General features: G+C 21.0%; 1 protein-coding gene across 24 annotated transcripts in view; it reads right to left on the minus strand.

The window, feature by feature from the left end:
* LOC122852798 (longitudinals lacking protein, isoforms A/B/D/L) overlaps positions 1–26,836 on the minus strand; it is a 66,712-nt gene that overhangs the window by 7,544 nt on the left and 32,332 nt on the right. For 3 of the 24 annotated variants that reach the window (XM_044152827.1, XM_044152828.1, XM_044152830.1), the window contains exon 7: positions 7,790–9,232. The exons of 10 other annotated variants lie outside the window; for them this stretch is intronic. In XM_044152827.1, the coding sequence (XP_044008762.1) occupies positions 8,892–9,232 (341 nt within the window). In that variant the 3' untranslated portion in view covers positions 7,790–8,891. Of the gene's footprint in view, positions 1–7,789; positions 9,233–10,009; positions 10,807–10,892; positions 10,974–12,474; positions 14,173–14,293; positions 14,331–14,476; positions 14,749–14,961; positions 15,978–16,200; positions 16,837–19,766; positions 21,201–21,268; positions 21,396–22,124; positions 22,490–22,614; positions 23,064–24,283; positions 24,566–24,707; positions 25,520–25,600; positions 25,640–25,719; positions 25,913–26,836 lie in introns of those variants that run through there. 11 more of the 24 variants (XM_044152816.1, XM_044152826.1, XM_044152833.1 and 8 more) reach the window with 11 other exon arrangements.

The following is a 26,836-nucleotide window of genomic DNA, read 5'->3' on the forward strand; positions in this document are numbered from 1 at the left end:
TCTTCAATTGTGAAATCTGAAAAAAAAATAAAAGTAATTAATTAGTATGGAGTTTTATTAATTAACAAAATAAATTTCATTGTTGACACTGATGATGCATTGTTAGTTTTTTTTTTGAAGATCTGGAAATAATAATGAAACAAAGGCAAAAATTATATAAAATTTAAATAATGAGATTTTGTCTTTCTAGACTTTATTTTCTTGCTATAATTTGAATACAAGGCTTTCTACAAATTGAAGAAAAAATAAAAAATAAATAAACAAGGAAAAAAGAAAAACAAATTATAATTGTTTCTTTTATTCCAAATTGTTTTGTTTTTTCTTTTTTCTCTTTTATTGGAATGTTCGAAATTCATATCGAAACCACACGTTTAAAAATTGAAAATTGATTTTGAATAATATTAAAATAAAAATACAAAATTTAATTGATTATTAATATTATTATTTGTTTCTCATTAGTACGTTAGAGTTATTTTTTTTTCAAATTTTTCAATCATACATTTTGGTGCTATTGTTAAAAATTACATGATTTTTTTTTTTTCAATTAATTTTTCGTTTATTAACGCACACTCGTGATTTCATTTTTAAATGCAGTGTTTTTTAATTTTTTTGTAATTCTATATTCAAATAATATCTTGCAAATAAAAAAAAGAAAAAAAAAAAAAAATTAAAAAATTAATCTAGAAAGATTATAATCATATTATCATACTCATTACTCGTGATTTTTTTTTTTCTTTTTTTTTTTCTTTTTTTTTCGTTTTCTAAATAATATTAATTAATATAAAATGGAGACAAAAAATAATTATTTGTTGGCAAATACATGGCGAAAGTATTACTATGATTATTTTTTTTTTTTTTTTTTTTGTAAACTATTATTACTATTATTTTCATTTTTAATGAGGCGCTGAGCGGAGGTCATTTAATATTTATTAAAATTTTTAAAACTCTTGTTATCATATATCATCAGTTCAAGTTTGATTATTATTTTTTTTTATCATTTGTTTGTTCTGTACATTCAAGTTGTATAAATATATTTATATAAATGCAAACTGTATTTATTGTACTAAAAATACCATGCTTATTAAAATATTTAGCTCAAATAATTATTTCATTCAAATGACTAAATAATAATAGCTATTATCGTCAATGTTTAATTTATAATATACGGAAAATTAATAATTATTTTAAATGCTTAAATTATTAATTTAATTGTACTGATTAATCGGAAGAAAAAAAAAAAATATTTACGTAAAAAAAATATATATATAAACTACTGAAAAATAATACAAAAGTCTGATTGCGGCAGTGAAGTGAGGTGGGATGATGGTGATACATGTTTGACTTTAAAAAAATAATAATATTAATTAACTAAACAATACAAATAATAAGGCAGTGTTATTTAAAACAACGAAAAAAAAATATAAAATAGTTAAAGAGCAATGACGATATTATTTTTGCATTAATTTTTGCATTAATTTGCTGCTGTGAAGGAAAATTATTAAACTGTCATTCGTAATTAATGATTTTTCTGTTTAAATAAATAATTTAATATTCAAAAATATATATATGTGTATATCACTGGGTCACGAGATTTGCAATCTTCATTTTGCAAATTTATTTGTATTTTTTTTTTCTGTTTTTTGTGTTTTAATTATTTTTTTTTTGCTTAAATTTATAAATAAATTATCGATAACAATATTAGAAAGATATTTTAAAAATATTATTTTAGTCACGTTATTTTTAAATTTTTATTATTTATTAAAAAAAAAAAAAACAATTGTATTGAAAAAAAAAAAATAAGTATTTTTAAATTGATCAAATGGCACAGCCGAACACGAGCGAAAAACCGAAAACCTGTTCGTCATTTAAATCGCTGTTTGCAATTATATCGGATCTACCGAATAAATTGTGGTTTTTTTTAAATTTTTCTTCGTTGTTTTTTTTTTTTTTTTTTAAATTTTAATTTTTAATACAAAAATAGGCAAATAGTACGATGAGAAAATTAACGAAGATTGCACATACTTAGGAATAATTTTGCGTGACTGAAAATAGAGAGAAAAAATAATTGTTATCGATAATTTAATTATAAAAATTAGCTAAATGAAATTACTCGGTTTTAATTATATATTTTTTTAAATATCCATTCACAGCTTGCCTCAGCGCCTCTAATATTTTTTATTTTAATTATTTGTTTGTTTTATTTTCAGTTTTTTTTCCTCACTTTTAGCCTAAATTCTAAATTGTATTTCAAGGCACTTAACACAAGGCCATCAGTATTAAATCTAACGCATCATTAAATTTTGTCACATATTATTTTTAATATTATTATTTGTTTTTTTTTTTAATTTTTTTTTAACCTCGGTTTCCTTAAATTTTTTAAATGTTTTTCTTATTGGTTGCCTAGTTATTTTTATTGAATTATTATTGTTTTTTTTTTGCTATTTTTTTCGCCATTGTCTTTATTTTATTATATATTTTAATATATTCCCTAAAACATTATATGTTTTCCTTTCTTTTTCCATCTCCTAGTACATTTCCATTTTTTCTGATTCAACAACATTCACACATTTCATCGAAAATAATCGCTCAACAATGAGGCAACTGCTCGCAGTTTGGCCGAAAAATACAAAACTTATTTTTTGTTTATTATTTATTTTCTTAATATAAATTTTCAAAATGCATAATTATATATCTATAATATATTTTCAATGCAATATGTAATAAAAAATTTCTTTTTTTTTTTTCTAATTTTGTTCACGCTTTTTTTTTTTTTCATCACATTCATTCAATTTTGTTCGTCATTCGTATACATTTTTACGTTTCATTTCAAATTAGATTTCATAAACACAACTTATTACATCCACTGGGAATTTTCTTCTACCAATATTATAACTGAAAACAAAACTTAGTATTTTTTTTTTTTTTTATATAAACTGAGATAAACGATTGAAAAAAAAATATATATATAAAAAAAAAAAAAAGAAAATTCATCTGGATGCCTGCATGGTTATTATTATTTTTTTTTCTAAATTTCATTAAATTTTATTCAAATTCACAACTCCTCCGTTTATTCTTTCTAATAATTAATTCCAATCACCAGCTAAAATTTTTTTTTAAACATTCATTTGCTTATGAAATTTTTTTTCTTTTAATTATTATCGCCTAAATATCACGATGCTATCGTTGTGTCGTTTTAGAAGAACACAAATAATTTTTTTTAATGATATCTCGTTTATCGTAAAAAAAAAAAAATAAAAAAAAGACTTGGCATTTTTTTTTTTTCACTCATTCGCCCCAAACAGATCTCCTAAAATTTAATTGAATAATATAATTGTTACAATAATTATAATCATAATGATAATAATAAAAAGGCAACGTTAAAAAAATTTATACTTTTTTGAAAAATTTGATAAAAACAAAATTAATTTTTTTCATTTTACAAAAGTATATATAATCATAAATTTATTGATATTTTTTTTTTTTACTTTTTATAACTGTCGCGTCTCGCCTCGTCTTACTTAATTATTTAATTTTTTAAAAATTTATGTTTTTTTTTTTTTTTTCATTTTCTTTTTTTTTTTTTGTTCTATTATTGTTTTTTCATTTTCATATACGGTTAGCATCTCAATTCATAATCTAATCCGACACCCCGAAACAAAAAAAAAAAAATTAATTTATTCTAAAAAAAAATTTAATAAAAATTTAGGATAGTTTTTTTTTTTTAATCGGTCTACATGATAATTATCATTATCATAAATGACGTTTAAAAAAAAATTAAATTTAATATCTAATTGTAATTATAGAGTGAAAGAAAAAAATTATGATAATCAAATTTAAAAAAAAAATGCAAATAGCTAAAATTATCAATTTAAAATAGAGCATTTTTTTTTTCTTATTTTCTTCAAACAATTATCAATATAGTTTTAATTTTTTTGTTTGATAAAAAATATTTATCAATCGTCTAAATGCTGTCCTGACAACAATTTTGATATTTATTTATTCAAAGGCACAATTTTGTTTCAAATCATTTTTTTTTTTTTATCCCAAATAATTCATTAAATTCACGAAATAAAAAACAAAAAAAATGCAATATAACAGTATTGAAAAAAAACAAATAGACGTGCATATTCAAAAAAAAAAAAAGAGGCTATGCCGACAGAAAACTTACAAAAAAAAAAAAACATACACAACTATATTCTAATAGAAATAAGCCAATTAAAATTCTTCAATAAAACCCAATTAATAAAATAATAAAACAGTTTATCAATAATTCGTAAGAATAATATAATTATAATAATTATTTGCCAATTAGATAAAAAAAATAAAAAGACACATAAGAAACCGAGAATTGGCACAACGAAAAAAAAAATACAAAGCAACAAATTTAATTTGTGAATTATGTTTGTTTTTTTTTCTAATTATAATCAAAGTGATAATAAAAATTCATAGGCACTTTGTTTGCGTTATATTTTAAACAAATTAAAAGTTTTAAAAAAAATTTTTCATTTTTTTTTTTTTAGATTTAGTGTGTTCAAATATAAAGGCGTATTTTTCCTTCATTGAGGTGAATTGTTTCGTTAATCTTAATTATCAACCTATCACTTACTACCTATTTTAATAATCTCCATTATTTGAAAACGTTTTTTCTATTTTTTTTTCTCTTTTTCTTTATCTATCAATTTTTATTTGTCTTGAAATTTTAAAAGAAATCAAAAAAACGTCATCAAATTATTAAAGGCCTCATAAAGAAGTTAATTTTGTTTTTTTTTTTTGTTTTAAATAATTATTAAAATAATTATTGAAAAAATCATCAATTTTTCGATTTAAAAATTGATTGAATATCTATCACTTATTATTAAAAACTTTCTTTATCATTTTCAATTTTTTTTGTCCTTTTTTTTTCAACTTTTTACCTTTTTTTTTTTACTTTTCGATTTTTTTTTTTTTTTCTGTTGTAAATCTTATTAATCAGCATTTCTAATTATAATAATTGTTTATAAACTTTTTAATTCTATCTAATCACTATTTGTATTTCAACTCGCCACTTATTAATTTTAATTTTTCTTTTTTTTTTTTTTTTTTTTTTTCTCATTTTTAATATTTTTTTTTTTTCTTTTTGTTTTTTTTTTTTTTTCCAAATTTCAAAGTCACAATTGTACGAATTAAAATAATATAGTACGATTTAAGACTTGACGTATTTGCTCGTATTAAATTTTTCAAATTATATTTGTTTTTGTTGATTAATTTTTAATTGGTTTTTTATATTTTTCCTTAGCTTTACCAATGAAAATGAAAAAATTAATTTTCCATTTTTAATTTAAATTGTACCGTGTTTTCAATTTTTTTTCATTCTTTTTATACGTCGCAAGTAGTATCTTTTAAATTTATCAATTAAATATATATATATTTTCCTGAACATAACTGTCGAATCAAGATAAAAATAATATTATCATTTTCATGCAATTAATTTATCACTATCACATTAATAAATTTATAACGAAAGGCCACATTTTGTTTCAAATACATTTTTCTCAATCGAAAAAAAAAATACATTCCTACAGAAAAAAAACCTAAATCAACTGCATGAATTGATAACTTCGATCATAATTTTTTCTTAAAAAAAAAAAAAAAATAAATAAATAAAAATGAATAACAAAAAAAAAAAAAAAAAAGAAAACAAAAAGTAAACTAATATAGTAAAAAAAAAAAAAATTAAATAATCTCACTTATTATTTTAACAAGTAATGTAGAACATGGAAATTGTGTTTTTCTGTCATAAATATTGTCTACGGTTTTTTTCTAATGGAAAGTATCGGATGGTCGTAACACGGTGTAAATTAATTAAAATTAATTATTAATTAAAATTATTATTTTTTTTCTGTTTGTGGCATAGAAATATCAGAGCTATTTTAAATCTGTTTTTAAAAATATGTATTTTTTTTTTTTTGTCATTTAAATTATTACTGTTTAAAACTATTTTTTTTTTTTAAATTTTTTAACTATTATTTGTAATTTGTATATAAATAGCCCGAGAGTTAATTGTGGCACTGATTGACTTAAAATCTATATAATCTCTATGCAATAATAATTACACACAAAAAATTAATAAAAAAAAAAAAAAGAAATCTATTTGATATAATACTTTGTTGATGCCTTGAATTAATAAAATTAACAAGACATTTTTAGTTTGATTAGGAATATTATTAAGAGGGTAATTAATGGGGCTAATGGGAGGCTTGGAGAGTGAAGGGATACCTGAGTTTCTATACCGTTTAAATAATATACTTGTCAATATTAAATGCTCATTTTATAAAATAATATATATATAAAAAAAAAAAATGTGAAAATAGATTAAATTATTGCAATGAATTTATTTGTTTGTTTTATCTAAGTATCAGTCTTTTAAAGTTATATAAATGTTGTGTGAAATATATCTTTAATGATGATATATTTATTTATAATTATCAGTTATTATATATATATATTTCGTTAAATAATCTCAAGAGCATTTTTTATTAAACAAAGTATTATTATTTTACGGAAAAAATTGTGATTACGGAATGAATTATTTATGATATTATTATTTGCGACCAAAATAAACTCTCGGGTAATAAAATTATTTATTTTTTATTATTAATAACTATTTTCTTTTTTATTTGTTGCATCTTGTTTTTTTTTTTTTTTCTTATTTTCTTGTTTTTTCTATTTTTTTTTTGAATCACATGTTCGATCTGGCTATGCGCTTTTGACTTTTCGTGGTTTTTCAATACTTCTATATCGTATACGTTAACTGATGATGAAAAAAAATATCTACTTAAAAATATATATCTAGATTATTATATATTGTTTTTTGTAAATATATTTATAAATTTTTTTTTTATATTAAATTATAATATTTACTTAAATGCATTTGTAGAAATTTGCAGTAATAACTTGTGGGCAGTCTGTTGGGGTTTTTTTTTTTGTTTGAAAAAAAAACTATTTTGTCTTGATTATTATTTATTTATTTTGTTTAAATAAATGTATATATATATTATGTGAAACTGACTAAAAAAATATCATGGAATAATATACGTATATGGAAGAAGAAATAATGTATGGCTTTAGTGAAGACGAGGAATGAAATTATTTTTTTAATTTAATTATTATTTGTTAATAATTAAATACTATTTTTTATATATTGTTGAATATGGTGCGCTTGTTTTATTTACTAGCCAGATCGACTCTCCTTTATTTCTCTATGTATATTTAAAAAATTATTTATAAAATTAAGAATTGATTTTTTATTAAACTTTTTTTCGTTTTTTAAATGTCTGTTTATTCTCACTTTGATAAGTCTCATTATATATTTGAAACTTTTTCACACGTGTACGACCATTTAACCGATTATTTTTTTTATTATTTTTTGTTTAAATTATGGAACCAGTGTGACCAGAATGGTTTGTTATGGAAGAACTCCCGGTTTAAATATTTAACTATTTTAAATTGATTATTTTGAATAATCTGCCGGACGGTCTTAGTACTTAACTTGGGGCTGTTTATTATTTTCAAAAATTTAATTTTTTATTAACTAGATGATAGAAATAATTAATATTATTATATATATATATATTTTTATTATTTTTAACCGAAAATTATCATGTCAAATTTTTTTTTCATATCCTTTCTTTCAATTCTCTTCCTCAATTTTTTTCCATCTTCTTTATTTTTCACTTTTTTTGAATTATTTTGTGAATTATATGAACCTGCCAGAGGTTCCAATGAGTATTTTTATCTTCCGCTATTATCGGACCACCTTAAATTTCATGATTTTTTATTTAAATCGTAATTTTTTTTTTTTTTGTATTTCTCTTTGCGTATAAAATAGTTGTATCGATTTTATCGAAATTAATCATAACTATTATTAATTTTTATCACCCTTAAATTCTACATAGTACGTTTGGGGTTTTTTTTTTTTTAAAAAAAATTTTATACTTAAACAGCCCCGAGCATTTATGTTCGACATATATGTTTTTTTTTTTTTAATTTTATCTTTTCGCTCTTTGATAAAAGAAAAAGATAAAATTTGTTTTTTCGCTTCTTGTAGCTGTTACAATTAGCTGTAATAATTCGGTAAAGAATAAATCTATGTATTTTTTTTTCTTTAAATAAATGTAAAAACAACCAAATAATTTTTGTATGGATATGTTAGTTGTTTGATAATTATAAGATATTGAAATAATAATTATATAAAACAAAAAAAAAACGAAAAAAAAAATTTGTCTTGTTGCTGCTATTTTAGCGTCGTACACCAGCGACGTGACACTCAATCTTAATTAAACCTTAAAAAGATTCTAGATTCTAGTACTTTTTTATATAAAAAAAAAAAAAAAATAAACTTAAATAAAAATACTAAAAACTAACTTGGCGTATTCTGTCTTTTATCATGATTTTTCTTCTTCTTCTCTTCTTTACCACTATTAATATTAATTAATAAAAATAATATAATTATTATAATTATCAATAATAATAGTAGACTTTTTTACTTGCTTATTGTAGCTTTTTAAAAAATTTTTTAAATAAAAAAAATCTCATTTAAATCGCAAAAAAAAAATACGGAATTATTTTTTTTTCTTTTCATTTCTTGTTAGAAATAGAAAAAAAAAAAAAATCTATGATCACGAAAACACGACACAGTTGTAAATGTCGTGAGTGAAATAAATAAAAAAATCAAAATCTCGGAAGACCAGCGACCAATGATTTTAATTTTTCAATTTTTTTCAGTTGTCTCTCACCTCGTTTTTTTTTTTTTTGGATTTAATTTAATTTACTTGATGTTATAGTTGCTGTTGTTGTTGTTGTTGTCAATGTTGTTGTTCTTGTATTTAATTATTGTTGTTTATCATGAATATTTAAACGAGTTCTTGTTTGAATATTTTTTCTTTATGCATACGTTCCATATGACGTGCAATATGCATTTTTTGTTTAGCACGATATGCACAGTAGTTACATGCAAATGCTGGTTCACGATTACATTCCCATTTTTGATGATTACGTAGACTGCTTTTTAATTTATATACACGTCCACATGTTGGACAATTGAAACCATCTGGATTTGTTGGTGATGTACCAATGAAATTTTTGCTTAGACCACCACCAGAACGCCACATGATTGATGGTACACTCCAACGTTGCCATGCTGCTGCCCATTTGATTCCAGACATGCTCAAATCCTCAGCTGATTCCACATAGGCTGGAACATATTTTATTTCAATTTTACTATACACTTTCAAATTATTATTAACATTTTTTTTGTTTTTGTTTTTTTTTTTAATTTATTTTTCTTGATATTTTTCATTATACCATATTTGATGACTCGTCGATACAAGTCCTGGACTCTCAGGAATTAAATTAATTAGAATTTTTTTTTTTTTCTTTTAATTTCCTGGAGAATCCAGATCTGAAGAAATCTGAAATAAAATTTCATTCGATACTTGAGGATAGCTTTATCATTATTCCTCAAGAATCGATAATGAAAATATTTTTTTAATTAATTTTGGAAATTTTTTTTTCATTGTCTCCTTTTTTTAAATACTTTTTGGTATAATGAGAAAACCAAATTAAAGTTTCTGATAATACTTGAGAGCCCCAAGCAGCTAGCCATAATTTTTTTTTTCTTTTTCAATTATTTTTTAGAAAAAAAAAAAAGAAAAAAAAAAGAGCACAAAAAGTCTACGCTCTCTCACTGCTCTCAGTGTACAATGAATTTTGTATTAATTGTTTTTTTTTTTTTTTTGTAATTTATATACAGAAATTGTGTAATTTTTTTTGAAAAAAAAAAAAAGTTAGTGCGCATGCTGTTCCTCAAGACGAAAAAAGTGCCAGAGGAACTTTGTGTGCAGAGAAAAAAAAGATATGAATAAGAGATATACTACAATTTGTTTTTGTTGTTGTTTTTTTTTTTTGTTTTTGCAAAAATAGCAGTGAAAGTATTGAGAAAAAAAAATTTAAAAAAATAAAAAATATATACATGTTATTATAACTGAACGAAAATTTTGAATTTCATTTAAATTCTTCAGTTGATAATTTTCATTTTCCAATAACTTTAAATATATAATTATCGTTGAGAAAAAAATTTTCATTTATCCTTCCAGTTTGTCCATAAATAAATGATGAGTTTCCAAATTTTAATCCAGTTATTTTTCAGCTTGGCATCTTCTTCTCAGCAACCTAAAAAACAAAATATAACTTTATATGTGTTCAAAATAAATTTAAATAGCTTTTTCATGGTTTTTTTTTTTTTGGCTTGTTCATTTTTTTCTTCTTGAATTTGAGCAGTAAAGATTTTTCCAATTAATTTTTTTAAAATCATCTTGTTTATTTTCTTCAGCTTGACATCCAGTTATCTGAAAAATAATATGCTTTGTTTTAGATGGATTTTTACAAAATATTATTCAGGTTAATAATGAAAAATTATTTAATTATTTTTAACTGATTATTATTTTATCAAATTGTTAATTTAACATTGCTTTTAAATAATTTTAAATAAACTTTAAAATGATTTCTTTTTTTTTTTTTTTACAAATCATTTTGTTCTGATGATAAATGATTCTGGAGAATCTATAACATGATGAGTTTGATTTAAATGTCTTTTAACATTACTCAAACGATCAGACAAATAATCACAAAATGAACAGTGAAGTTTTTTATCAATAGTCCCACATATTTTACGATGATGATCACGTGTAGACTGTTGACGAAATTTTCTATTACACTTGTCACAATAAGCAAACTGATTTGGCCTTGTTCGTAAGTTGCAAGCTTTGGCTGAAATTAAATTTAAAAAAGAAAAAACAATGTTTTAGTAAAAAAAAATTAATTAACAAACATTTAATTTAAAAAATTAAACTAACCAATAATTTTTTTAGCTTTGCTTGATCCAATCTTGCTCTTATTACGTGCTGTTTTACGTCCAAATGATGAATTTCGAATACCTAAAAAAATAAATTATAAAAAAAAAAATTTTGTTAAATTTTTTTAAGTATATTTTACAATTTACATAAATAATTATCAAATTGAAACAATGCATTCATGCATATATATAAAAAAAAAAAGAAATAGAATTTAATAATTAAGAGTTAAAGTTGTAGCTAAAAAATAATAATACATCATTTATAATACTGTCAATTGATTCGAAAATATATTTTCAATTTCTAGTATAAATTTACCTATGTAGAAAAAATAATACATAGATAATATTATTTAAATTTCAGAAATTAAAAATTATTAAACAATATGTTTTAATTAAATATCAGCATAGAAATGATTTTTTTTTTGTTTCTATTATAACATTTAGAAATAATTTTAAAAATTTGTCTTCCATATATTTTTTACCTCCACTTTGATAGTTTTAATTTGAAAATTTTAATGCTGCTTGATACTTCCCCAGGTACCTGAAAAAAAAACCAAAATTTCAATGAAATAAATGTTCAAAAATAAAAACAATAGTTTAAAAAAAAACAAAAGATAAATTTAAAAAAAAAATCAAGTGACAATTGATTCGTAAATTATTATTAATAATTAACAATTTACTTTATTCATAAATTTTATTTTCCAATAAAAAAAAATTCACGGAATTTTTTTTCTTTAATAGTTGTACACTGTAATTTAGAAGAATAATGATTAATTTGTTCGTCTATTGTGTGAATCTAATTTACTATCAGCACCACGATTTGCAAGATGAACATTGTAATGTCTCATTAGACTATGTTTATGTTTGAATTTATAATGACATAAATTACAAGCATGTGTTGCAGCTTTGCCACATTCAATTCTTTTATGACGTTGAAGACAAATAAAACGACGATATTGTCTTCCACATGCATCACAAGGAAATACTTCATCACCAACTTCACTTGGATAATACCATCCACCTGAAACAAATAATATTTTAATTTTTTTTTAAATTTATTAATTCATACAATTTAATTTCAAACAAATTATTATTATTTCTACAAACACTTTTGGGTCATGGTAATTGTGAAAAATTCAACTCCACATTTTTTTTTTTTTATTTTTTTTCAAATTCAATTATTTTTTTTTATCCAGTTAATTAACCCGCAACAGTATATAAATTTTTGTTTTTTTTTTTATTATTATTTAATTATTGACAATTTAATAACTAATAATATTTTAATGGTAGTTATATATTAAAAAAAAAAAAAAAATGAATACGCATTAATAAACCTTTCCAAAAAAACATTAAATATCGAAAAAATAATATTAACTAATAATAATAATAATAATATTTTAATAAGTATTTTATAAGTCAACATGAAAAAACAATATGTTTGTTGGTAAATTTACTACATACTAATGAAGAAAAAAAATTTATAAAAAAAATTATTAAAGAGAGACAAAAACTAGTTAAACTTAATTGTAGAAAAAAAAATAAATTTTTTTTTTAAGTATAGCGTCATAATTGAATAATTCAAATTACAAAATAATAATTATAATATTTATAATAATAACTGGACATTGATTATAGAGGGGTTACATACAATTGAGGTTTTTTTTTTTTTTTTTATCAAGTACAAAAAGCTTTTGTTTAATAATTCAATAACCACGATAATAAAAATTGTAAATAACAGATAATGATACACAAATAGAAAAAATCATTAAAAAAAAAAGTTATGAAATTTGAATTCCATACAGGCACACACAAAACACTGCGATTTATAAAAAAAAAAAAAAAAAAAGATATTGCTAAATACTGATATTTAAAATACTTTTCACTCATTATTTTATATTGAGGAAAGTTTTCAAGTTTTTATTTCGAATTTATAGCTATATTCTTGTCTGTAGAAAAATCGAAAAAAAAAATATGAACAATAGAAATTTATTTAAGCAATTAATGGATTGTTCATTGTTTTCTTTTTTAAATTAATTTATAAGGAGATAACAAAATGTCATCTCTTACTTAAATAATATTTTTATCGTGTTATTATTATCGAGAATACTGGAATGATTTTTTTCTTTTATATAAAGATTTTTCTAAGATACAATAAGTTTATCTTTGAATCTTTAATATTTGTAAATTAATTTAACTACTTGTATATAATTTTTTTTTTTTATCTGCTATTGTTAGTTTTGCTTAAAATTTAAGCACCGTTTAATTTCATTTTAAAGATAATGGAAAATTTAATTTTTTTAATTTTAATTTTTGTACTTGTATTTTTAATTTTTGTCTTTTTTATTTTCAGTGCCAATAATTTTTATTGTGAAAAAATAAAATAAAAATTAAGCAAATTAATTATTAACACAAGACTTGAATATGCAATGTGACCATAAATTAATTTTTCGTGTTTTTTCTTTTTAAAAAAAAACAATAATATATGAAAATAAAAATTGAGGTAGGTACGTTAAGTCGGGTTGAATTAACGAGCACTATATTATGAAACACAAATAAAATAAACAAGTCAGTGTTAATAAATAATAATTGGACGGGTTCAAAATACAAATGACAAAAAATAATAAATTAAAAAAAAAAAAATGATAAAGATGAAAAGTTAAACAATCATAGCACTGCGTATTGAGCAAATTCAACCAACTTTAAAACTAAAGAAAAAAAAAAATAATAATTATAAATTCAATTATACAAAATATTTTTCATCGTATTAATTATATATATAAATATTAATAATTGAAAATCTTCGTATCAAAATAGCTTGAATATATAAATATAAATTTTTTTTTCATTTTTTTTTTTATTTTCATTATTTTCAATAATGAAAATAAAAAAAAAAAACAATTGGAATGATTTGAAAATTATTACAAATGAATAATTTACATATTAATAATATAAATTTTTTTTTTTCATCTTTAAATTTAATAATTTCATCAATTCTTTTTTTTTTTCAATTATTTGTTATTTCGAAACAAAAAAAAAAGAATTGTTGAAAATTAATAAATTGTTGAATTAGCTCATTATAATGTTATTTTTTCTTATAAAAAATTATCATAAACTTTAGAGCTTTGGTCAACAATGTATAATATAAAATAATTATTCTCGAGATCCTTGGGATACTTCATCAAAATCCATTTTATTATGATGACGTTTGTAATGAACAGTTAGATTGCCACGTTGACGGGCTTTGTATGGACACGCTGGACACTGGAAAGCTGGTGCTTTACCTGTTGAATTAATTTATCAATTAATTATTAAACCTTTCTTTGCAAAAATATAAAATAAAATATCAATTTTTTTTGTATTTCTGTGAATTTCAAAAATTAAATAATAATTAATAATTATTACCACCGCATTCCACTGATTCGTGTCGTCTCATTGTACTCTAAATAATTGACCATGGACCAAGTATGATTGTTGATGAATGACAATGAAACAAATGGAAAAAAATTACATTTTCAATTAAATATTTAAATAAAATATAATAATATTATAGTGATAGTAATAATTATTATTAATTATTATTCATACCTTCCATCTGTATCCTTTTCCACAAAATCTACATCTGAATTTTCTTTGTTGTTCATGTGGAACACCAACATAATTAACATCCATTGGTTGTGGTAGTACTTCAAATGAATCAGGAAATACAACTTCTCTTCGTCCTGATGTTGTTTCACTTGTATTTCCATCAGATGATCTTATATGTCTTCCACCCTCATTGCTACCAAGTGATCGACTTTTTTTCGTATGTTTTCCTTTATTTATTCCAGATCTCAACAATGACAATAATGCACCAACACCTGTAACAACCACCGTCAAAAAACAAAACGGGGAATTTAAAAAAAAAAAGAGAAAAAAAAAAAAAAAACAAAAAGAAACAAAAAAAATAATATTAAACTTAAAAGAATTGGATATAAATCATAAACTCAAATAGGATTATTTGGGCTTTTTTAAGGGTAAAAAATAATAGTAACGTTTGGGTATAGGGATAGTATTTTTTTTTTTTTTTTTTCTTTCGTTTATGTAGTTTTTTTTTTTTTTTAAATTAACAATAGTACCCTCAACCAACCCAACACAAACAAATCAGCCAATGATACCCATAGAATAAATGTATGTGTTTTATATTTTTTTTTTTAATTTTAATTTAACAATGCATGTGTGTGAGATCCCAATATAGAAAAAAAAAAAAAATTATAATTAAACAAATTAATTGATTAATAACCAGTAAGTGAATTTTTTCCTTGTTTTTTTTTTTTTTGCTTTCCTTTTTTTACAAAATTAATTATTAATTTGTGGAGCAGGTTTTATCGAGGCAAGGTGAACCAAGAAAAATAGATTAATAATTATAATTAAAAAAAAAAAAAATTATAATAATTATATCATTAAACCAAGCCTTTTTTTCAATTGAAAAAAAATTATTGTTGTTTTTACAAGTGTTTTAAAAATATAAACGCATTAATGTTGATAAAAATAAAAGTAAAATTAATTTTATCAACAAAAAACAAATTAAAATTAAAAATAAACAAGTTATTTACAAAATAATAAACTTAAATAATAATTAAATTAAAAATAATTAATTCGTCATATGTTGATCCAATATGGTTTTCTTGATAAATTATATATAATTTCAGTTGTATTTAATCATCATTTGTTGTTAATATTCTGAAACAAACTATTTATCATAAAAAATTAGTAAAATATTCAAAATAATATTTTCAAACAATTGTTTATTAAATAATAAACAAAAAAAAAAGAAACAATATAAAAAACATGATGTATATTTGATTATAATTATTTGTAAATTAAATAACTTTATGATGAACATTAATATGAGTAGTAAGATGATGTTTCCATTTCGAACGATAATCACAAACTGGACAACGTATTCCTTTGTTATCTCCACAAGCAAATTTAACATGACGAATTAATGTTTGTTTACTTGTGTATCTTCTTGGACAATTTTTACAAGCATATGGCTTTCTTCCAGCTTTACGATTAAATCTTCCAGTCCTACGACGATTTCGTTCATCTGAAACAAATTTATAACTAGTCAATTTAGATAATGTTCAAATGAAATATTTCAAATTTATAAATAATAATAATAATAACAGTATTAATATTATTGTTAAGTGAAAAATAAAAAATAAAATAAAAAGAAAGCTATCACCAGTTTAATCATCATCATCATCACCTGTTTGAAAAATAAAAAAAGTAAATAATGATAAATTATTTCTTTTCATTAAATAATACCTTGTTTAAAGTTTTATTTAATGCATTTATCAAAGTACATATCCAAGTTGTTCATCAGCTCATAATACAAGTATTTAATTAAACAATTATTATTATTATTTGGCTGAATAATCAAATTACACGTGAAAATAGTGCGGTTTTTTTTTAAAAAAAAACAAAGAAAAAATATTTTAAATTTAAAACGTAGAATACAAGTGGATTATTATAGTTGAATTGTTTGAAGAAAAAAAAAACGACTGGTTTATTTATGTATGTAAATCATTGTTTTTTTCTTTCGTTTTTTCTTTTTTTTTTTAAATTGAGTATGCAATATTTAATGACACACATAAATGGATAATTTTATTATTAAAAATTTAAAAAATGTGTTTAATCAGTTTTTCAAGGCAATTTTTCGTTAGAAAATAACGTTTCTTTTCATGAATATGTTCATGAAGTTGTTGATGGTACTTTAAAATGTTGTTCAACTTGATGTGCATGTAGTATGAACTGCTTGAATGCAGCAAATGAACATAATGTACACTTGAATTGTGGTGGTTCACACTTGTGCTTCAAATAGTTGCTCCACATCTTGTAGAATTTACTGCATTTTGTACATGTATAACCAATCATTTGATCACCCATATACATTTTTCGATAAGCTGAAATCCAAACAAATAAAAATATCAAATAATTTATTTAAACCAATTATATATGCTTCATTTTTCTATACCTTTTTTCCTTCAACGAAAAAACAAAATAAAATCGAAAAAAAAAAAAAAAACTAAAAATAAAAGTAATTAATAAAAAAAAAAAAAATTAATAACAAAATCACACAAAAAATATATACGTTTACAAAACAACAAAAGATAATAATAATAATAATAGTAATTATAATTTGGGAAAAAAAAAATTTTAAAAATTTCATTCCTAAATAAATCATAAGCACTCTTTACAAGCAAAAAAATATTTAAATAATAATTTTTTTTAATCTAAATATGTGTAAGCTAATTTAATCCGCAAGCTCTTAATTGTACAATTTTTTTTTTTAATATTTAATTTAATTTTGTATTTTTTTTTACTCTAACATTTGTTGATGATAAATTTAATCAGATAATTTTGATAATTTTGATAATTTATGTCGTGTTGTTAAGTGATTTGATGCTCTGTGTGTTTCTCGTAGATGACGACACAATGATGATTGCCATGAATATTTTTTTCCACAAAATTCACAGGTGTAGACGCCATCCTTTCCTATTGATGTTTGTAAAACATGCCTTTCCGTCCCGTACAAAGCTACAATATTAAAACACATCAAAAAACAAAAAAACAAAGTAATAAAATTAATTTAAAAAAAAAAGAACAAAAAGTAATATAAGAAAATAATTTTTACAAAGTTTTTTTTTTTTTGTTTTTTTATATATTTATCTAGTTTATAATTTAATTAATTTAATTGTTTTTTAATAAATGAGATACTACGAGAAAAAAAAAATAAAAAAAGAAGCCCCAAACGCAAAACAAGATATAGATAAAAATTATGAAAAAAAAAATATAATTGTGTTTAGTTTTAACCTTGAAAAATAATAGATGGTAAATGATGATGATTCATCAATAAAATAATGGTTCAAAAAAGCTTTGATTAATTAATTTTCGTATATCTTTTTTTTGATTATTTTTATCAATTGTATTTATAAATAAATGTGGATTTGTAAAATGTTTTGCTGCTTTTAAATGTCTATCATAATTTCCTTTGTATCCAGTAACATAATTACATAATTTACAATAATATTTTGTTTTATTTTTTGGTCCACAATCAACAGTACGATGACGTGATAATGATGAATTGGTTTTATATATTTTACCACAATCCCAACATGTATAATTTCCATTATTATCACATTTATATTTTTTAACTTCACGAAAACGTGGTTTTATTATTATTTTTGTCTCATCAATATTATCATTTGAATTATCTTCATCAACTTCATCAAATTCTTCTAAAACTTTATTATTTTCTTCAATTTCCATTTGTTTTTTTAAATAATTTTCAATCTCATCAATAACTTCATTATCTTGATTATTCATTTCAATTATTTCTTCATTTTCTTCACTTAATAAATCCAATTTTTCTTGATATATAAATTCACTATCATCATCATCATTTATTGTCTCATCCACGTTCAAACCTAAAACATATAAATACACATTAAAATATCTGTTCAAATTATATTTACATAAAAAAAAATATATTTATTAAATTATAATTATAAAGACAATATTTCGTTGACATTTTATATTTCAATAAAAACATTTTCTCTTACCACGTTGTATTTTTTTTTTTTTTGTTTTATTGACGATAGAAAAAATGGAAAAAAATCAATTTATAGTTAAGACAACTCATTCATTTTACAAATCATTATTCTTATCATTAAAAAATTTTTAAATCTAGTACTTAATCATTTTGAAAATTAATATTTGATATTATTTCGTTTACAAGATTTCATATGTCTTCTCAAACAATAACTATATTTACTAGTAAAACCACAAAGTTGACAAACATAAGAATGACGTGGTCCACCAGTTTTATGAATATTTCTACTGTGTCTATTCATATTTGCTTTGTAAATTGTTGAATAATTACAAATATTACAATAAAAATTTTTACTTCTAGTATTAAATTTACAACCACCTTGTAAATGTTTTTTAAGCATTGTTTTAACCGAAAAACTTTTTTTACAATATGAACAAAAATGTTGTTTATTTGTATTATTATTCTTTTGTTGATTACGTAATTTTATTTTATTCGAACGTGTATTTATTTGATGAGTTGACTGCTCCATTGTATCAATAAAATTACCCTTACAATTTAAAATTGTCCAATTGTATTCATCTGAAACAAATAATAATTTTTTATGAATATTAATTCTTGAAAAATTTATATAAAAATACATATTACTTAATTTTATTACATTAATTAATTCTAATTCGATTTTTCCAATAAATAATATGTAAATTATTCAAGTTGATTTATTAATTTAAAATAGTTGTTTTATTATTTTTGCAAGATTTCATGTGTCTTCTTAAACAATGATCATATTTACTAGTAAAACCACACAAATGACAAACATAAGTATTACGTGGTCCACTAGTTTTATGAATATTTATTTTGTGTCTTTTCATATTTGCTTTGTAAACTGATGTATAATTACACAAATTACATGAAAATTTATCACGTCGATTATTCAATAATTGACAGCCTGATTGTAAATGTTTTGTAAGCATTGATTTAACCGAAAAATTTTTATTACAATTAAAACAGATATGTTTTTTATTATTCATCATTTGATTGTTACGTAATTTTTCTTTATTTAATTGAGTGTTTATTGGATGAGTTGAAGGCATCATTGTTTCATTAAAATTTAAAACTCTCCAATTATGTTGATCTGAAACAAAAAATTTAAATGTTAATTTATATATTCTCTTTTTTCTTTTAATTATTCAACAAGGTTTTTGTTTTTTCTAATGAAATTTATGAAAAATTTATTAAACTCAATTATTATATATTTATTTTTTTTCAAACAAAACACAAGTATTTTTTTTTTTTTAAATCTGAAAGTCATATGTAAATTTTTTTTTAACAATATTAATATTTTTTTTCTATCAAAGAAATTGTTCTAGACACACACACAAAAAAGCTTTTATATATGAAAAAACAAAACAATTATTTAATGAATAAGCATTTTTTTTTTGGCATTGTAAATAATTTTTTTGGCATTGAAAATATTGGAGGTTTATAGATATTATGTTCTTGCATTAGATGACGTCGAAGTCCAATACTTTGTGCAAATTTAGCTGAGCATAATTTACAATTATGGCTAAATTGATTTCCACACTCAACTCTCATATGTACTTGTAGACATTTTTTATCGATAAATTTTTTACCACAATATTGACAAATAATATTTCTTTCATCAATTGTTTCATTGAGTGGTCTTGATCTTCTTGAGTGTAAATTAATTTTCTTTGGAATTGCTGTAAATTGTAGAAATAAAAAAAAATTATAAATAAATAAAACATAAATTATTTACATAAATACTTGTTAAATAAATAATATATAAAATAGACAATAACAAAATAGACAAAATAAACAATAATATAGACAATCACATTTTGAAATTTTTTTTCTTTCAACAATCACAATTCTAATCATGCAATTGGTTAATAATTTCTAAACAAATTAGCTTAAAAATTATTTAAAAAAAAGACTTAAACAAGTAAAAGTTTAATTCTAAAAAAGATTTTATTTAATTATTATGATAACTTGTTATTTTTTAACTTGTAAAAATTCATTTTTTAATAAATTTATCTTCAATATTTTAAGTTTAAATACATTTTTACATGTATTACTATGTTTTTTTCTATTATCTATAACAAGTTCACGTGTACAATCAATTGATTGATGTCTAACAAGTGATGCACTCAATGAAAATGTACAACCACAATCATTACATAAATATTTTCTTGGTCCCAAACGACGATATCTATTTTTTTGTAAATTAAAATCATCACTTATTGTCGTTGAGCGTAAAAAACGAGTTGTTAATTTTTTCTTAGTACTCTTATCAACTGAAACAAACAAAAAAAAATTTTTTAAATTAATAATTATTCAATGAAAAATCATCAAACAAGTTTTCTATAAAATAACAAACAATATTATTAATAACAAAACATTGATGATTGATGAAAAAACGTGGTAACATTACTTGTTAGTTGAATTTATTATTATTTTTTTTTTAAACATCTACAAAACATTGTCTTATAAATTAACAAACTAATAACAGAATAACAAATTAATTATTGTTTGGCATTTATTTATTGGCATTATTATTGTGGTTCCAAAAATTTTTTGTCTCCTTCATTGGCATCATGATTATTATCAATAGAAAATCTCAAATGTCTTCCATTCATATGTGTATTTAAACTTGATTTATGCTTTGTTTTATATGGACATAATGAACAAAAAAATCTGTAAATAATAAATATATTTTTTTGTTAAATTAATCAATTAATTAATTATTATTTTAATATACATACTTTGGTTCAACTCCACACTCTTTAGCTTTGTGTCTAGCTAAACTTGATAAATATGCATATGCCTTTCCACAATTACTACATGGAAATGTAACACGTTCAGAATTGATATAACGCATTCCTCGATAATCTGAAAAATAATAATTGAAAAATATAATTATTAATTTTTTTAATAACATACTATTTTTACAGATATTGTGGTCAATTAATTTTATTATTATTTTTAATGATAAACAAATGATGATGATGTTGATGCGATTTGAAAATTAAAATGCATTTGTTCTTTTTTTTTTTCTTTTTCTCTTTTTTATAATTAATTTTTAATTATTTTTTTTTTTTTTCATGTATTTTATTTATTTATTAATCAAAGAAAATAATATTATTGTTAATATATATTTTTTTTATATTATTATAATTGATTTTCGTTGAATTTATATTCTTCCATTTTTATTATCCAATCTTGCTAATGTTGATATTGGAATTCCCAATTTAAAATAACGTTGTAATGTTGTCCTTGGTATTGCATATTGTCTTCCAGCTTCTCTGAATGATAAACCCATTGAAACAGCAGTCAGTGCTTTATTCAAATTATCATAGCTATATAATTTTTTACGTCGATGTCTTCGTCGATCTAAAATTTTAAAAAACAAAAAAAAAAAACAAATAATAATATGAATTACTTGATAAATTTATAAATAATAAATATTGTTGATTGGTTGGTGTATATTTTTTTTTTGTCAACGTGCATTCTACAATTAACAATGATGAAAATAAATAATCGAAATAATGAAAAAATAATGTCAATTAAAATGAATATGTTAAGAAATAAAAATTAATTTAAAAAAACAACTAACAACTATAAATTTAGAGAAGCGTGTTTGATTAAAATATATATATATATATTGTTTATTTTTTTATATTAACATTATTTTTTTTTTTCTTCAATATGAAGAAATGAACTTGTTGATGTTAATAGAGCTTGATGTCTACGTTTTAAATGAAGTTTAAGATTCCATTTTTTGTTTGTACAATATCCACAATATGAACAACCAAAATAACAAACTTTTCCACAATCAGTACGTCGATGTTCATTGTAATGAGTTTTCCATCTATATGTTTTATAACACTTGTTACATGTAAATCTAGCTTCTGATTTAAGACTTGTTGATGGTTGTAATAATGATTTACTATCCACAATATATATTCCATGACCAGTTTGTAAATCTGAAACATTATCAAAAAATTAAATTTATAATATTTATATAATTATTATTTACTTATTTAGCTGTTAATAAAATAATAAAATAATTTTAAATATCATGGGAAAATATATTATTTATTACTATCAATTTCTTTTTCTTTGGCTTTTTTTTTTTTCTATTTTTTTGTTAAGTTTTTTATTTAATTAATTTATTTTAAAATTAGTTTGATAAATTTATTATATCACGATTCATTAAAACATTTGATTTTGTTATTCCATGCACACCAGCGAGATGTACTTTCATATCCCAAACACGTTTACAACGATGATTACAATGACCACATTTTATGTTTCTTGGTACACCACAATAACGTCTTTGATGTGATTTAAGATTATGTATTGTTAAAAAATTTTTTCCACATATATTACAAACATATTCATTTATTAATTTTCTTCCTCTTGTTTTACGCGTTTTTCTTTTTTTTTGTTGATGTTGTTGTTGTTGCGGTTGCGGTTGCGGTTGTTGTTGAAATGGTAGCTCTAATGGTATCCAATCAAATTGTGATCTTGGCATGGAAAATTCTCTTTCCCATTTATCTGAAACAAACAAAAATATAAATTTTATTAGCAAAAAAAATTTAATATACAAAATCAACACATCAAACAATTATTTATTATTTAAAATTAATTAAATAATAATAATGATAAACCATAAGACATCTTCAAACTAAAAAAACAAAAAAAATTAAATTAGAAAACAATAGTAAATAAATTTCAAACAAGAAAATTAAATTTAAAATCTTTTTTTTTTTTTTTCTTTTTCTTCTTGTTGATTTTTTCTTTTTCTTTTTTAAAATATTTACATGATTTTATTGAACAGTACTGGTGACACATAATTTTACAGTATACACAAGTTTTTTTTTTCGCATCATTTTTGTGTTTTTTTTTTTTTTTTAATTTAATTCTTCGAGTATTCAGAAGAAAATTATTGTTAAAAAAAAAAAAATTGATTAAGTGATATTGACAATTATTATCCATCTATTGTAAATTATTATTATGATTTTGTTTTTTGCTTTGGTAAATATAAAAAACATTTTTTAAGTGTGTGTAATTATTACTAGTGCTTTTCTTTTTTTTTTTTTTGGATTAATTTCTTTGGTTTTTTTTTTTTTGATTGTTGTTTATTGTTTTGTTAATTTTTTATGTTTTATTTATTAATATTGTGAACCATTTTTAAATGTTTAAGAAAACTTGCTTGTATTCTTGATTTGTAAGGACAATATTGACATGTAAAATGATTTTCACGTGATGATGCACCACATCCAGCTTTTTGATGTTTACGTAAATTTGATTTCCATGAGTACATTTGTCCACAGCGTGAACAAACATGAAGTGGTGGTTGAACAATTGGAAACCTTGGTGGACCACCTGAAAAATATTATCATGAAAGGTTATTTAAAATTTTTATTTATATATTATTTTTAAATTTTCCTGCTAACTATTATTAAAAAAAAAAAATTATGTTTAATTAAAAACGTGATTGGCTAGTCCTTAACATCGAAACACATGCCTCACGATTCAAAAACAAACACAAAATTCAAAACACATATAATTATCAATTTTATATATATAAAAAAAAAACCAAAAAAAAAAACGTCTGGTAATTTTTTTTTTTTGGATTTTATTGTTTCCTTCTAATCAATTGGCTTATCGAATTATAAATTTAAAAAAAAAAACACACACACTCACGCATTTTAAAATCCTAAAAACAAAAAATATTATTAAAATTGTGTCCAGCTGAAATATTGTGTAAAAGATACTTTCATTAATTAATATTATGAATTTTTAAAATTAATATTTTCTTTTATTTAAATGAACTTTATAATGATGTTTCATATTTCTAATCCATCTATATTCTTTTCCACAATCTGGACAAGGATATTTTCCTGGTATTTTATCCATACTCAAACAACTTGTTTTTTTTTTAGATTTTCTTTGAACATCTTCAATTGCTTCAATAACTGATGGTGTTGATAAATCAAAATTATGCCAATATGGTGGTTGATAATATGGTTGTTGATAATCAATCTGCCAATTTTCTGAAATCAAAAATATTAAAAAATAAAATAATTATCATTAACTTACATACATAAATTTCCATCATTCAAAATTAATAGTCACATAATTAACAATATTTATTACTTCAATTCAATATAAATTATATCTAATTAAATAATAATATTTTTTTTGTTTCATTTAAAATATTTAATAGAACTTTAATTTACAGTATAATAGAAAATTGTTATTTATTATTGTTTCTATTATTTATCATCATAAAAAACATTTTGTCCTGGATGATGTTTTCTTATATGTTGATAAAGATTACTTCGTTGTTTTGTTCTATGATCACAATACAAACAAGCATGTTGTGGTAATCTCATACATTCATATCTTTCATGTCTTACTAATGTTGCACGATGTAAATATGTTTTTTGACACTGTCCACAACGATATGGTAATTCCTTTCTTTTTTTCATCCAATATCTACCATTATTAGTATTTTTCATTGATGATACTGTTGTATATCCTCTTCCTTGTTGTTGATTTATTGACTGCATACTTGTCAGCAAATCTGATGAAAGTTTTAACACAAAAATTAATAAATTATTTGTTTTTTCTGTTAAAAATTATTTGTCTTCTTTTTATCATGTTTTTTTAGAATAAATTATTATGGAAAAATCATGCCACAAGTTGATGACTACCTCTAGTTGTTTTAATAAATAAATAAGAAATATTAATAAATAAATATCATTTTAAAAATATGTGAAATAATATTTGAGTTATTTGTTGAATTATTTAAAAATTGAGATTCTTTTATTCACAGCACTTGTTAAACAATAAAAACATTATTATTTATTGTTAATATTATATTTAAAAAATATTATAATATAGCTTTATTATAATAAACACGTTGACCTGGATGTTTTTTTCTTATATGTGAATAAATTTGTGATGTTTGTTTCGATCGAAGTTCACAATATGGACATGAATATCTGAAAATTATTAAAAATTTCTAATTAATCAATCAAATCAACTAAGAAAACTTGATAGAAATTTTTGATAGAAATAATTACCTTGGTTCTTGACCACATTCAAATTTCAAATGTCGATTTCTGAAATATATTTATAATTTATAATTTTATCTTACATTATATCAACAATTTATTAATAATTTAATAATAATTTCATTTACCTATTACTTTTAAGTGTAAAACCATGAAAACATTTTGGACAATAGTACAAAGTTTTATTTTTTTTCGATTCATGATATTTTATTTGTGATGCAATATGTGAATGCATTAATGATGACTGTTGTTCCAATGTTGGATTATCAATATCATCAATTGAATCACTAACATCAATCATCGAATCAATTATCGAAGGATCTGAAAAACAAAAAAAAATTAAATTAAATTAATAAACTAATAACAAACAAAATCCTATCAACAAAATTAACCAAAAATAATCAAAAAAAAATAATAATAAACAAAAAAAAATAATAATAACATTAAGAAAATAAATGAAAAAATTATTAAATTAAAAAATTACATTTCAAAATATCCATCAATGAATAAATTAGAACGTGCAAGGCAATGAGCATTGGAAGAAGCATCTTTCAATAATTATACAAAGCACAAATTATTATTATTTTTTTTTCTTTTGTTTAATTATTATTATTATTGTTGTTATTTAAATAATGTAAAAAAAAAAAAATACGAATCGTATTACTATTTATTTCGTTTCCAAATACATAGTGTATTTTTTTTTTTATCCATATAAATTTTTGGTAAATTTAAATGACAAGTACGAAGATGTTGTATCATATTATATTGTTGATAACTTTTTGTTGTACAATATGTACATTCAAAACTATGTACCTGATGGCATTCATAACGAATATGTTTCGTTAATGATTTTTTCCATTTATAAGAATTTCCACATTTTGGACATTTGAATAATTTCTTTGTTGATATTCCCATTCTCATTAATATGTCATCTGTAATTATAAAAAATTAACATAATATTATTACTTGTTCATTATAAACAATTAAAATTATTCAAAAAAATTTAAATAATATTATTATAACATTTAAATATATATTTTTCATTGATAGTTGAAATTTTTTTTCTTTTTAAATTTATTATTTTTTATATACTTCTAATTGAAAAAAAAATATAAAAACAAATTAATTATTGTTTATATTAGTTAATAAATATTATTTTTTTTATTATTAAATATAAATATATATTATTTCATTTTTGAAATACATATTATATTTTTTTTTCTATCCATTAAAATTTGGGGTAAA

The sequence above is a fragment of the Aphidius gifuensis genome, linkage group LG3, assembly GCF_014905175.1.
Source record: "Aphidius gifuensis isolate YNYX2018 linkage group LG3, ASM1490517v1, whole genome shotgun sequence".
Taxonomy (NCBI): Eukaryota; Metazoa; Arthropoda; class Insecta; order Hymenoptera; family Braconidae; genus Aphidius; species Aphidius gifuensis.